General features: G+C 39.3%; 1 protein-coding gene across 1 annotated transcript in view; it reads left to right on the top strand.

Annotated features, from left to right (window-relative positions):
• The window catches only part of NLN (neurolysin), a 90,721-nt gene that overhangs the window by 57,624 nt on the left and 17,333 nt on the right, over positions 1-15,764 (top strand). The window contains exons 7-9 of the mRNA XM_005604217.4: positions 194-329; positions 2,743-3,109; positions 8,227-8,428. Of these exons, the coding sequence (XP_005604274.2) occupies positions 194-329; positions 2,743-3,109; positions 8,227-8,428 (705 nt within the window). The remainder of the gene's footprint in view (positions 1-193; positions 330-2,742; positions 3,110-8,226; positions 8,429-15,764) is intronic.

Raw genomic sequence — 15,764 nt, 5'->3', positions numbered from 1 at the left:
TGCCTCAGCGTGGTCTGACGAGCAGTGCCATGTCCGCGCCCAGGATTCGAACCAACGAAACGCTGGGCCGCCTGCAGCGGAGCGCGCGAACTTAACCACTCGGCCACGGGGCCAGCCCCTGTAATTACTCTTCTTTTAAGTGCTTTGGACAAATTAATTATTAACCTTTGTTTTCGTTGATGTTTATTACTAGGAAAACACCATAATTCTGCAGCAGCTACTCCCCCTGCGGGCCAAAGTAGCCCAACTACTCGGCTATAGCACTCACGCTGACTTCGTCCTTGAAATGAACACTGCGAAGACCACAAGCCGTGTGACAGCCTTTCTGGGTGAGGTCTTCTTTTGTAATCACTTGTAGATTTCTGTTTCTTTCTTTCTATGACTGTTTTGCTGCATGATACAAACTTGACAGAGGGCCTCAGAACCTAATGTGCCTTTGAGGGCATCCTGTTTTTCATTCATTCAAGAGAAATGTATTGATCACCTACTGTGTGTTAGATACTGTGCTTGATTCTAAGAGTTGCTGGTTGTTTATATTATTATTGTAGTCCTTGCTTCATTCTTCTTGTATCTTGACTAGGATTGTTATACTCATTCCCAAAAAGACATCTAGGTTCTTACAGAGAGTATCAGCTTTGTTCACTGCTAAGAGTGTTTATGTGTGTATGAATCCATGTGAAATATGTTGACAATTGTGACATAAATGAAAAGAAAACATATATAAATAAAAAAAAATTTTATCTTCCAGAAGCAAGTTATTATATACAAAAGTAATATAAAATAATATACATCAAAACTGTTATCTAGGGACCAGGTACAGCAGTTAAGTTCTCATGTTCCGCTTAGGCGGCCCGGGGTTTGCTGGTTCAGATCCCCGGTGTGGACCTGGCACCGCTTGGCACGCCATGCTGTGGTAGGCATCCCACGTATAAAGTAGAGGAAGATGGGCACAGATGTTAGCTCAGGGCCAGTCTTCCTCAGCAAAAAGAGGAGGATTGGCAGCAGATGTTAGCTCAGGGCTAATCTTCCTCAAAACAAACAAACAAAAAAAACAAAAAGCTATTATCTAATAACTATAGTCACAGTAATTTAAAATCACTTTTTCATTGATCTTTTTAAAACCACGCTTCCTTTTATCCATGACATTCAGTCACTGGTACTCTGTCAGTCTTCTTCATCACCATCTAAATCTGGGTGTCACTATTCCCACGTCACTGTTTTTCTCTTTCATCTCAGTGAAAATGGTTGAATAACATAGCCATGGTTCTAATTTTTGTTGTAATCTTCTCTAATCAGAGTTTACCAAAGTATAATTTTTTTTAACTTTCTTCATTGACCCTTTCAGACTTTATTCACCTTTAACAAATAGTCACAGTATGTAGTCTATTACTTTGATATCCTTTTATTAGCTTAATTAAGTTGGAAATGATAATGATGTGTGAAAATCAGCCTTCAGCTCAAAATTTACTCCACTATGTCCTCACTGGCCGTACTTTGAATTATTAATCTATATGCTAGCATCAGATACAACATGTAGCAGGAGATCTGTAAATGGTAGCTATTCATTTTTATATAATTCATTTATCCGTTCACTTGACATTTATGAAATAACTCCTCTGTATTAGGCAGTATGCTAAATGGTAGGATCATAGAAAGGAATAAGACAAGGTCCTGTCCTCAGTGAATTTTCCACTGAGTGGAAACAACAGATTTGTGAACAGGTAATTGCCATATATTCTGATGGATGTTGTACGAGAGAATGGCTCCGGGAGTTAACAAGTTTAGTGAGAATGTTTCCTTTAGTGGTGATTGCATATACTGAAATTTTTCCTTAATAACAACCTGATTAATTTAATTCCTTTAAAGTAGTTTTCCCTCTAATTTAAAACTGGCATATTCCCATCTGAGTTATCCACTTGCTACTGTACTCACATAGTCTCTCACAGGCCGAATCAGAATTATATCTCTTTCTGTCTTCCATGAGTTCCCTCTGTTCTCTTCACAGCACCCCTCAGGCTGTTGCCTTCACCTCACACCATGGGGTTGCTTCCCAAACGGCCATATACCTTACAGAGCCAAACATATGTTTATCTTACATATGTAACAAATTGTGAAGGATAAATACATAATAAGAACATAATCGTTTAGCCAAATACAGTGAAATAGTCAAAAATTGATGACAGCATATAAATGTGGTATCCATCTAAAAAGTGGAATTGCTGTGTCCAAGTAGACTTTCTTCATAGAAATGGAGAGGGATAAACTAAACCCATGGCCATCGAGGGTGGGGAGCAGATTTTAGTGATCCTCATCAAAGGTCACCTCTGATTTATTTTCCCTGGCTTTCTGAGAGGCCTAACCTCATTGAAGTGTAATCATAAGTCTGGTTTCAGTATTGCTTTGTTCCCTGAATTACAACATTCTTGAGGCAGAGTTCTCTGAGGTAAGCTTCAGCTTTGTTGATGCTGTGAGGAAGTCATGGCCTGGTTTGCATGGTGCTAAAAGAAAAAGGGGCAAGGAGCCATAAAATAAATTACCCTGAAGAGACCAGCAGTGTTGTCACAGTAGAGCCTGCTTTCCTTCCCTCCCCACTGACTTCCTGCCTGCCTGCCTTCTTTCTCCCACTTTATCTCTGTCAAGTACTACAAAGGAGGAAACGCCATGCTAAAATGCTGGTGGTGTGTATGAATGTGCTTGCTCCCGAGAGCAGTAGATCACTGACTTTTCCCACTTCCCTCACAGATGATTTAAGCCAGAAATTAAAACCCTTGGGGGAGGCAGAACGAGAGTTTATTTTGAATTTGAAGAAAAAGGAATGTGAAGAGAGAGGTTTTGAATACGATGGGAAAATCAATGCCTGGGATCTACATTACTACATGACTCAGACAGAAGAACTCAAGTACTCCATAGACCAAGAGATCCTGAAGGAATACTTCCCGATTGAAGTGGTCACTGAAGGCTTGCTGAACATCTACCAGGAGCTGTTGGGACTTTCGTTTGAGCAAGTGGCCGATGCTCACGTTTGGAATAAAAGCGTTACACTTTACACTGTGAAGGATAAAGCTACAGGAGAAGTTTTGGGCCAGTTCTACTTGGACCTTTATCCAAGGTACTGAGGATCACATTGTCGGAAGGGACCTTTGGGATTCAGTTTCTACCCAGATTAAGACTCTTGTCTTCTGTAGTTTTCACATGTGGTTCTTAGTAAAGGTATTAAAAATGTGGGCTCTGAAGCCAGACTATCTGGCTCCATCACTTAGTAGGCAATTTACTTAATTGTTCTCTACCTCCATTTCCTTACCTGTATTACAGGTCCTATAAAATGGGAATCCTAATCGTACCTGCTTTGTAGCACTGCTGTGAGGATTAAAATGGTCAATTACATGCAAAGCCTTTAGAAGACTACCCAACACATAGCAAGTGCTTTATACATGTTCGGTGCTGTCATCATCATCATCATCACCATCTAGTTTGCGTACTGTATTTACTTGCTTTAAAATTGACCCCCAAAATGTTTATTATTGAGGTAGTCTGTCTACCAATAATCTTATATCTATGGCCACTCCCCTCAGTCTGGCTGAGAGGCAGCACAGAATAAAGGAATAGAAAAATCATTGCAGTCAGTCAAACTTGAATTGGAAGGCTTGAGTGACATAACCTCTTTTAGTCTGTTTCCTCCTCTGTAATATGGGACTGATGATCCCTTTACAGGATTGCTTTGTGCATTAGACAGTATGTGCTGATCACCCAGCCGAGGCATTCAATCAGTGGTAAGAATTACCATTATTATTATTATTGTCTCTGTAGCTTGTGGTAACTGTGGACTCCATACTGTTTCATCAGTCATGAACGGATTTGGATCGCTTTCTCTCTCGGCTGCTTTCTAAAACAAAGCCAGCCTGTTGCAATTACTAGTCCATTTTACTAAAGAGGCCGAAGGAAATTATAGTGTCCCCCTAGTTCAGTAGCACATACAAGTTTTTAATCCACTGACTTTGGGTGACTGCAGGTAGCTTCTGAGAAGGAGGGTGGATAACAGTGTCATTCAGGCTGTGGGCAGAGATGTCTCATCCCAACGCTTTATGGACTCGCTTTCACTTCTGATATGACCTAAAAATAAAGCCATGTAAATGTGGATTGGTTTATTTTTAGTTGAAAGTGTCAGGAAACAGTTTCAAGCCAAGAATTCTTTCAGGGGAAATCCTTCAACACTGGAGCCTCCTATAACTATCCCCAGATTCTCTTCCAGGGTCAAAGATAGCGGTTCTTGACGCCCTATCCTGCTGTCTCTCTGCCAAAATATAGCCGGTTTCTTTCACACTCAGAGATCTAGCCATTGCTGCCAGCACTCTGGTATGGGGACCAGAGGGTGACCTGTTGTGAGAGTAGTGACCTAGTTAATGTTCACTTCCTGTCACCTTCACTTCATAAAGGTGAGATGGATTAGCTTGTTTTCTTTGTCTAATTGACTTAAAAATATCAAAAAAAAGATATTTGGAGTAGGTCTAGGAAAGACCAATTTCTTTTTTTTTTTTTCACTCACATTTCAATTTTCATTCATTAAACACTGGGATTTTTAAAACAGAACCAAATCTCTGATGGTTTCAATATAAGCCTGGTAAGGACATTTTCTTTAAATCACCATAATTTTATAAACAAAATGTAAAAAGGCTTAATCTCAGAATAAGGAAACCTTTGAAATTAAATAAATTGTTTATTTTTTAAAAGGAAAGATAAAAACCCCTAAGTGTCACAGATTTTTAAATTGATAGAATGTCTTTGATTTTAAGCTATTCTTTGATTTTTAAAATTCCCCAAAGGTTTTTGGAGGAAAACTACTCAACTGTTGTCTCTCCAATGCAGTAGCACCCATATTACTCTCAAATAAAGCATACTTTTATGGCATTTTATAATATATCAAGAAGTATAAAATATAACAGGATAGATACTTCCCGGATTACTTGAGTTTTACCCTGTTAAAAATAAGATTCATAGACCTGTTTATCTTTTTACACATTTCCAGCTAATTACATGAAATCATTCCAGAAACACTGATGGGCCCAGTGAATACCCAGAGGCTGGGCTGGCTGAAATTTTTTAGTCAAATTTAATACACACTTTCTGGTGTACATATCCACTGGTTCTTTCACCATCTCTCCCCTCCTCTGTCAGCCTTCCCTTCACATGTCACTGCTCACTCCTAGCTCAGCCTTGCACAGTCGCTTTGTTATTTACATTCATTCATTCATTCTAAGTAGACTTTATTTTTTAGAGCAGTTTTAGGTTCACAGCAAAATTGAGCATGAGGTACAGAGATTTCCCATATACCCCTTGCTCCCACACATGCATAGCTTGCCGTATTATCACCATCCCCCACCAGAGTGGTACATTTGTTACAGCTGATGAACCTACAAAGACACATCCTTATGATCCAAAGTCTGTAGTTTACGTTAGGGTTCCCTCTTGGTATTATACATTCTGTGGGTTTGGACTAATGAATGATGACATGTATCCATCTGACTGTGCATGGTGTCCACTTTTTCCTCCAGAACCTTTACGTTTAACAATTTTAGTTATTTTAAATACTTTCCCTGACAGCTCCAACATCTTTGTCGTATCTGAGTCTGTGTCTCTTGGTTTTTTTGCCTCTTGACAGTGAGGTTTTTCTCCTTGCATCTTTGTATGCCTCACAACTTTTTTGAAAGCCAGACCTCTTATATAGGACAGTAAAGACTGATGTAAGTAGTTTTTGTACCTGGAAATGGACACATGTTTATTTCTGTTAGGCCTTGAAAGTGAGCGTTTCATTCAGTCCATTCAGTAGTTGAGCTGGGTCTTGGGTTTGTTGTTGCTATGGTCAACTTCAGCGAACCCAAAACTTCAGATTCCTGTGTCTTGTGTTTAGGATAGGAGCTAGTTGCCAGAGTTTACGTCAGAGGCTGTTCCGCCCTTAATTTTAGATCTTCCCTTTGTGCTGTGCCTCAGAGGAGGTCACTCTTCATGCTCTTGCTCCTCTCCTAGCAGTAGACTGCTATTATTTGTTCCTGGGGGCTTATCAGCCGGTTTAGGGGAGGGAACTCTCTGTTGTTCTGATTAAGTGTCAGTTCTTAGGTAGGGCTGTGTCCCTGGGTCTTAGGAGTGGTGCCTATTCAGTGATCCTGTGCCACCCTTAGCTAGGGTCTGGGCTGTGGATGTATTCCTGCCCTTCTTTCAGGGGTAGAGGGGCTTTTCTGTTCCCTTCCCCCAGTGGCAGTGGATTTCACCAGGGCTCTTAGGACAACAGGGTGTGTTGCCCTTCCCTCAGAAGTTTAAGGCTTTTGTTCTGTAGCAGAGAGGTAAAACAGACCTAGGCAATGCTTCACGCCTTTACCACAGCCGCTGCTGCCTTCCCCCAGGCCTGCAGTGGGCCTGATGCTTTCTCAGGGCTCTCACCCTGCCTGTCTGTTTGTGTGCACCCAGTAAGCTCCATGGAGAAGGCCCTGCAAATCGATGCAAAATTTCACTTATCTACAGCTCCTGGTGGCTCCCTATTTTTGCTGGTCTACTATCAACCTTTAGCAATTGGTTAAAAATTTTTCTTACTGCGGCCGACATGGTGGCATAGTGGTTAAGTTGACCTGCTCTGCTTCGGCGGCCCAGGGTCCGCAGGTTTGGGTCCCAGGCACAGACCGAGTGCCACTCGTCATGCCATGCTGTGGGAACATCCCACATAAAAAAATAGATGAGGATTGCACAGGTGTTAGCTCAGTGACAATCTTCCTCAAGCAAAAAAACAAAGAGGAAGATTGGCAACAGATTGGCTCAGGGCCTCTCTTCCTCACACACACAAAAATTTCTTACTGGTATCTTTAGTATCTGCTCCAGATTAAAAAGTGCTTGCTTCCTTCACTCCTCTCTCCCCCTGGAGGCACCTGTCTTAGATTGCAGGTTAGTTGATTGCCCTACTACCTCCACTTTCTGATGGGTTCAAGAAAAGTTGTGATTTGCAGATTGTCCAACATGTTGTTGTCATAAGCAGTGCCCTTTCCAGCTTTACGCATCATAATAGGAAGCTGAAAAAAGCCTATAGGAAGCTGGAAAAAGATGAGTTTGTTTGTTTTTAGCTGGAATAGCATCAGCAGGAAAAAAATCAGAGTGAAATACGAGTTACCAAGAAAAGATAATACAGAAAAAATGTACAAATCAAAACAAATTAAACTAAAATGTCCATCCTGAGCCTGAGTGTGCTTTTAGTCTTCTGAGCAAAAAAAAGAAGGAAACCTACTCCTAGAAGAGAATCTAATGGCCCGTGGCTTTTGCAGAGAGCATCACTGATACCCACTGTCCAAGAAGAGACAACTTTATAGTATAATTTATGCTTTTTCCCAGGCTAACTAAAAGGGTTCTGTTTCAGAAAGGCCTGTCTAGTTTATAAAAGGAACTCATGTAATTGTGAGTACTGATTCTTCCCTTCTTGAATAAAAGGAACAAACTTATTGTCTGTTACTGGGTTTTTATCAATTCTAATTTTAAGGAAAAACTACCTAGTGAATCAAACTGTATCTCTTTTTTTGAGGTATTATTGACATACAACATTAAGTTAGTTTCAGGTGTGCAACATAGTGATTCAATATTTATACACATTACAAAATGACCACGATAAGTCTAGTTACCATCTGTCCCTCTACAAAGCTGTACCATATTATTGACTACATTCCCTATGTTGTATATTATAGTCCCATGCCTTATTAATTTTATAACTGGAAGTTTGTACCTCTTAATCCCTTTCACCTATTTCACCATAGCCCCACCCCCCACCCCTCTGGCAACCACCAGTTTGTTCTCTGTATATATGAGTCTGTGAAACTGAATCTTTTATGTCGAATTTGCTTCAACTCTCTTTAGTGTTTAGTGACTCCATCTTTGAAGAAGAAAAAGCAGGAGTTCATTAAAATAAATTGGACATTGAGCTGTACACTATCTATGGTGTATATTCTTAATTCTTACGTTAAGATTTTTCCACAAAAGAAACCGTGTAGATATAACTCATGTGAAGTGATAGTGGGTTTTTTTTTTGTTTAGTTTTAGTTTTTCCATTTTAACAAAATGTTGACCTACTTCAGGGTGCATTAAATGTTTCAAAGCATTTTCTGGTATCAAATATGACTTAATGACTGAGAGAGGCCACGCCCATGTTGTTGCCAGAGAAGAGTGTTCATATCTCACCGACTTGCTTCTGGTTCCCAGGGAAGGAAAATACAACCACGCTGCCTGTTTTGGTCTCCAGCCTGGCTGCCTTCTCCCTGATGGGAGCCGCATGATGTCTGTGGCTGCCCTTGTGGTGAACTTTTCACAGCCAGTTGCAGGTCGTCCCTCTCTCCTGAGGCACGATGAGGTGAGGACTTACTTCCATGAATTTGGTCATGTCATGCATCAGATCTGTGCACAGGTGAGTGATTTTTGATGGTAAACCTACCAATTGCTTTTCCAGATTTTTTTTTCCACTGTTGTCAGGTTTCTCCCTTTAACATGTTTTTTCAGAAGCTGAACACATTCAAGAATTTCAGGGGCTGGCCGGGTGGCGCAGTGGTTAAGTTCGCACGTTCTGCTTCTCGCTGGCCCTGGGTTCGCCGGTTCGGATCCTGGGTGTGGACATGGCACCGCTTGGCAAAATCCATGCTGTGGTAGGCATCCCACGTATGAAATAGGGGAAGATGGGCATGGATGTTAGCTCAGAGCCAGTCTTCCTCAGCAAAAAGAGGAGGATTGGCAGTAGTTAGCTCAGGGCTAATCTTCCTTAAAAAAAAAAAATTTCATAGGCCTTCTGCAAAAACACAACATATTTACATCAGGTTAATCCACTGATGAATGAGCTTCATTGAATACCAGCCTATGGACAAAGAAAGAAGACTGTTATTCAGGAAGGGTTATGAAAACTCTACCTTTTCCTTTTTTTTATTGGTTTCTTTTTGTGAGGAAGATTGGCCCTGAGCTAACATCTGTGGAAATTTTCCTCTATTTTATGTGGGATGCAACCACAGCATGGCCTGACGAGCGGTGTATAGGTCCGTGCCCAGGATCCAAATCTGCGAACCCTGGGCCTGCAAAGTGGAACACAAGAACTTAACCACTACACCGCCAGGCCGGCCCTCTGTCTTTTCCTTTTAATTCTTTTCCTTTCTATAGAAATTTGATGTAAGCTTCACAGATAAACGGTGCTGTAATCTATCTCTTCTGCTTCTTAATGCTTTATTTAGTTTGGTGGTTTTCAACTGTCTCAGATTCTTTACTCCTTTTTTAAGAATAAATATTTGTGACACCTTCCTTTATTAACCTCAGATTAAAACCACAGATTAATGTAATATAACCTTGGGGAGAGTCTGCTAGGGCGGGGATGTGTGTGTGCAATGGATTGCAACTGATTTCTCTTTATTTCTGAAAATGAAAAGTACATTTGTTCTTGACTTTGTAACACAGTTCGGTAAACTAATCCCAGACTATTCTAAGGTAAAGTATATGAACGTGCTCATATTTGACCACTATTGACATATGAAAGCAACTATGAAGCAGTAGTTCAACAGAACAGTGTAAAAAACTGCTATTAACAGAAACAGAGGGACTATTTTCCAAATTTGAAAACTCTATGCATCTCTAAAGGTAAACTTTTTTAAAAATAATCTTTTTATAAGAATAGTTTTAGATTTACAGAAAAGTTGCAAAGATAGTACAAAAATTTCCCATGGACCCCTCAGCCTGTTGCCCCGCTGTTAATATCTTACATTTCTAGAGTACCTTTGTTGCAGTCAAGAACCAACACAGATACGGTGCTCCTAAACTCCACAATTTATATGGATTTTACTAGTTTTTCCCTCACAGCCTTTCTGCATACAGAGAATTTTTTTAAATTGATGTAATGCCCCCTTTGAGCATAAAAGAAATTTTTTTCATTTCTTGAATGATAGTCCCTGGGCATGGCTGTGCAGTAGGACATAATGAAGTATTCAGGGACTTGCACTATATACGAATTACCCTGAATCCAGCAGCAAAAACTGCAGACACTTACAAGTGGTTTGTGTTGTGGACTCAAGTCCAAGAATGGTATTCCCAGTTGTCTTAGTTCAGTTGCTATAACAGAAAACCAAAGATTGAGTGGCTTATAAACAACAGAAATTATTTCTCAGAGTTCTGGAGGTTGAAACTCCAAGATCAAAGTGCTGGCAGATTTGGTGTCTGGTAAAGACCTGCTTTCTGGTTCAGAAACGGTGCCTTCTCACTGTGTCCTTACGTGGTGGAAAGGGTAAGGGAGCTCTCTGCGATCTCTTGTATAAGGGCACCAGTCCCATTCATGACGGCTCCACCTTCATGACCTAATCGCATCCCAAACGCCCCACCTCCTACCATCACACTGGGAGTGAGCTTTCAACATATGAATTTGGGGGGAGGCAAACATTCAGTCCATAACACCAGTGGCAACATGATTTTCCAAAATGTTGAACACCTCTTGGGAAACTTCCACATAAAAAAGTAATGTTATGGGGCTGACCCTGTGGCCGAGTGGTTAAGTTTGTGCGCTCCGCTGCAGGCGGCCCAGTGTTTCTCTGGTTCGAATCCTGGGCGCGGACATGGCACTGCTCATCAAACCACGCTGAGGCAGCGTCCCACATGCCACAACTAGAAGGACCCACAACGAAGAACATACAACTATGTATCGGGGGGGCTTTGGGGAGAAAAAGGAAAAAAATAAAATCTTTAAAAAAAAAAAAAAAAGTAATGTTACTTTGATTTACACAGTTGATCCCAGTAGAGTATTGGAAATTAAAAGTTTATAAAAAATGCTCTGCAAAAATACACACAATGGAGTTAGTTTCTAGGCTCACTTAATTATAGATTTTTTTTTCATTTATATGAATATCCAGCAGGACATAAGAATGACGTACAGAATATGGGACGATTTTTTGTTGTCCCGACATGTGCGGGTCAGTCCTGGACATTTAGCCTCCCAGGCCTCCGGAGTAGCCCCTAATCATTGTAATAAGCAAAAATCTGCCCATTCATTTCCAGAATACTGCCATCACCTTTGTTAAAAACTGTTTAGTTCCTTCAACATTTTTTCGTTACATCCCGGTGCTTCCATGTTTTATTTAAAAAAAAACAGAGGGGAATGGGATATGAATCTGTTCCGATAAATAAGTTCTGATATACTAATATAGCCATTTCTACCCTCTGTTTAATCCAAGGAGAAGAAATCTTTCAGAATAACCTAAATTTTCTTTCTTAGATAATTTTAAAGTCTATTTTCACAGCAATAGGGTTCCTGAAATATTTATTTTCCATCAGTGTCCATTCTATAGCTGACATTTCCTTTAATGATGTCTTGTTTCCACTTTTCTAAAATATTTTAATGAATAATTTAGAAAAGTCAAATACTTTTCTTAATTTTAGGCTTATGGGATATTAGATTATCCAAGATCTAGTTATGTATTTATACATAGAAAAGCAATGGCCTGCTTTTAGAACAGGAGATCTTAAATTTTTTGGATCTGAGGACCTATGAAAATCTGAATTAAGCCATGGATACCACTTCCAAAAAAATACACATACACTCACATACTCGGATTTTTACATGGGCTTCCAAAGGGCTCACAGACCCCTTGAAACCCAGACCATAATGAATTCCAAGTTAATAACTCCTGGATTATAGCAGTTTCCTCCTTATTTGGATGTTCATTATCAGCTAATGATTTTGTTAGGAAGTAATTTGGTATCTTAATCACATTTATTAAAATAATAGTGATCCTCAAATAGGGTTTTCAATGCTCTTGATGCTTGTTCTTGTTTTCAGACACAGTTCCCCTTATAACCTTAATATCACATGTTTTCCATGTCTTCGTAGGGCAGTGCTCCACAACTTTGTGTTATTCTCATTATTTCTTACATTATTTTTGATTGTTTGAGATAGCCACTTGGTACTGGAAAATATTTTCATAATACTGTGTCATTTTAGGGCTATTTGACTCGTGGCTGAAATAAATAAATATATATAAATATATGTATTCCATTTATCAGTTTGGTGTCTTTCTCTTGAAACAGTGGACGACTTTCAAGTCTCAGAGTTTGCCTGACCTCATTCATGAAAACAAAATGTGTCATACAGATGAGTAGTGTGTTAGTACAATCCCTTGCTTGATCGTCTCTTTATGAGATTATCTTTGAAAAATCTCTTATTTGTCTATTAGTCCTTTCAAATGTCCTGTAACATTTTAAGAACTTTTAAGGTCAAACTGTATTTGGAACCAGTGATTGCTACTTTTTTCTTAAAAGTAATAGGCACAGATCCATATATTTGCTGCTTTATAATAATTTCAAAACTACTTGTACTGAACTAAACTGGATGTAGTGAATAAGGAGTTTCATAGCTTCTATGTTCAATAGACTTCTGAATTATCTGAGATATATAGAGTGAAATTAAAAATTGGCTGTACATATTCAATAGATTGGTTTTAAGATATGGCAGCTCAGTGTTTGAGTTCACTGTGGCAGTTTGCAAGTTTGGTGACCAGAAGAGCTCTTTAGAGCATGTCATAGTAATATGTAAATGTACTGGCAGGAACATCCGGTTTTCAAACATGTAGATGCACTAGTTCGTTATTTCTGCTATCTCATCATTTCAGGAGCTGAGTTTCACTCATAGTTTCTCACGTTTACGCTACAGGGTAGGTAATTTTGAAGACGGCAATCAAGAGGTGGTGTCTCTAGTATCTATTCCTGTTTCATGGCTTTATTGTGGTTTGGGCTGTCAGTAATCACTGGCCTTTTGAACTTATGTAGAAAAGAAGAGTAATGTCTTTTAACAGTCTCCATTGTGATGTCTGTGTTGGTTCCGGCATCAAGAGCAGTAATGAGTTTTGGACTCTTCGATATAACTTTTTGAAAGCAATACATCAGAACCACGATAAAGCCTTATTAATTAAAAGTGAAAGGGATGGAAGGGCAGGAAAACTTCAAATTATGTGATTTCAAACAATCTGTTAATTTGATCAGACTAATAGAGCATCTTGTCTGCTTTAAAGATTTTGAATTAGGTACTGTTGTAAATAAATGTCCCCTTTATCAGTCAGGAAGGCACCGTAGTGTTAGGACAAGAACACTGAATTAAAAATCATCTGTGTATTTGTAACTTTTGGCAAGTTATTCGGCCTCCTTGAGCCATCTCATTTTTCTTGTTCATAAAATAGGGACAACAACAATTCTCATGCCTACCTCCCGGGGAGCTGGTGAGATTACATAACGTGTGAAAAGCTACTTGGGAAGGCATATAAAGTGCTGTGCATACCCGAGGTATTCTTTTAACTGTGCTTATATATATTCCAACCCTTTGGGATCAATAAGTAGCACGCAAGTCATAATTTAAGAGGAGAAAAAAAGCCACCATGAGGTAAAGTAGTATCGCTTCAGATTTAAGAGAATTCACAAATGCTTACCCTCAATGGATTTGGGGTGAAGACCTGTGGATGGTGATGGGAAAGCATCAGGTTTTTGTTTATTTTGTTTTATTTTAACAATTACTGCCTATTTAGAAGTCGATTCCTGAAGCTGGAGCAGAATGAGCAGCTTAGAGTATTGGGAGTGGTGGGAAATTAGTTGGAGAGAAATGTGGGTATGTTGATCTTCAGCATTAACACGAAGGAACAGATACCTGGAGGAAGCAGAGACAAGCTTGGTCAGACCAGCCCAGACCACACCTGGTTAGGCAAACTGGGCACGCTAAGGAGATGAATAGCAGCTAAGGTTTATTGAGCACTTACCATGTGCCAGGCACTATACTCAGTGCCTTACACTCATGCATTAATTTTATCCTTATAAGCATTCTCTGAAGTAGATTTACCAATTACTTCTATCATTATACTGTTATACTATTATTTCCCCCATTTGCAAGTGGGAAAAACTGAGACTTAGAAAGATTAAATGATTTGCCCAAGATCTGACTGTCATGCTCTTCACCACTCTTCTTGATTGCGTATAACCATTCTTTGCTATCTCAAGCCAGGCACTGGAGACAGCAGTATGTCATGTGGTCTGAATTTGGTCTCTCAAGTATGTATGCTTTTTTTTTTTAACTGAGGTCACATTGATTTATAACATTATATAAACTTCAGGTGTACATCAATGTATTTCGACTTCCATGTAGACTGGTTGCCATCTGTCACCATACACATGTGCCCTCTTTTGCCCTCCCACTACCAAGTGTGTATTCTTGTTGGACAGACTTATTTCTCCTAAGTTTCTTGAATGGCATTCCCTCTAAATCAATCTCATGTAAGCTGTATGGAATGAATGAGTTTATCTAGTTCCATATTTCCCTCTGTGTAAGTTGGCCTTCTAGATTTCAGTCCTGAAGAACAGTGAACATCTATCAACAACCTTGTAGCCTGTGCTCCCTACCCCCAACCCTGCACCCTGTTATAGTTTCCAACACCAGTGTTAGAGGTGATTTCTTTCAGGATCTCATTTTTGTTATTTTATTTATTTGTTATACATACACCCTTGTACATAAAATAAATACTAAAGTCGTAAACCAAAAGTGGTAATCTACACATTGTTTATTTCTGTTTGGGGATGCACTTATTTCTTTCATTTGCTTACTGGATTTTCTACTTATGTTTTTTAAAAATAACTAGAAAAATATTTTTAAAAGAGAAAAAATTTTCAGTTGATTCCTTAAAAGCAGAGTTACTGATTATCGTGTGACATATTATACTAGATATGGTAGGGTGGGGTTCAAAAGAAAAAGAAGATTGTATCTTGAATATTAGAGTTTAGTTTGAGGACATGAAATGCAAAATTTTTAAAATTTAAAACAGAATATTATTAAGAAAAAAGATACAAATTAAATACTTATTGAGGGGCTGGCCCGGTGGTGCAGGGGTTAAGTGCACACGTTCTGTTTCTCGGAGGCCCGGGTTTCGCCGGTTCGGATCCGAGATGTGGACATGGCACTGCTTGGCAAAAGCCATGCTGTGGTAGGCGTCCCACGTATAAAGTAGAGGAAGATGGGCATGGATGTTAGCTCAGGGCCAGTCTTCCTCAGCAAAAAGAGGAGGATTGGCAGTAGTTAGCTCAGGGCTAATCTTCCTCAAAATATATATATAGAGAGAGTATTGAAAGAGAGAGGTGATGTTAGATTGGAGGCTACAAGGTCAGGTCAAGTATGATAAGAGAAAATCTCTTAGAGTCGTTTATGGTTGGATCTTCTTACAGAAACATTCTCCTTACAGCTTCATTTATTTCACGTTTATTTATCGACCATCTGCAACTTTCTGGGCATGTGCTGGATTTTGGAAATACACTGGTGAATAAGGCATACATACTTGCTAACCTTCTTAGCATTTGAGTTTGAATGAGTACTTTTATTTGTTTTCATGTAAAAAGAAGCAATTTATATATAAGAAGTAATAATCAGGAAGTTATAGTCAGTTTGGAGGTAAGCCTGTGAATTTAAGTTGCAGTATTCAGGAATTCTGCAGATTATGTGAAGTATCACATGTCTTTTAAATGGAGGTGGTGATCCTGACCTGTTGAACTATAGGGCTGTTGTGAAGATTAATAGGAAAACTAACAAAGTGTTATTCAGGTTCTCTTTATTACTGTTTTGTTTTCTTTTGTTTTGTTTTTGAGGAAGATTAGCCCTGAGCTAACTACTGCCAGTCCTCCTCTTTTTTTTGCTGAAGAAGCCTGGCCCTGAGCTAACATCTGTGCCCATCTTCCTCTACTTTATATGTGGGACG

The sequence above is a fragment of the Equus caballus genome, chromosome 21 (genome assembly GCF_041296265.1).
Source record: "Equus caballus isolate H_3958 breed thoroughbred chromosome 21, TB-T2T, whole genome shotgun sequence".
Lineage (NCBI taxonomy): Eukaryota > Metazoa > Chordata > Mammalia > Perissodactyla > Equidae > Equus > Equus caballus.
This window is presented reverse-complemented; position numbering and strand designations above follow the sequence as displayed.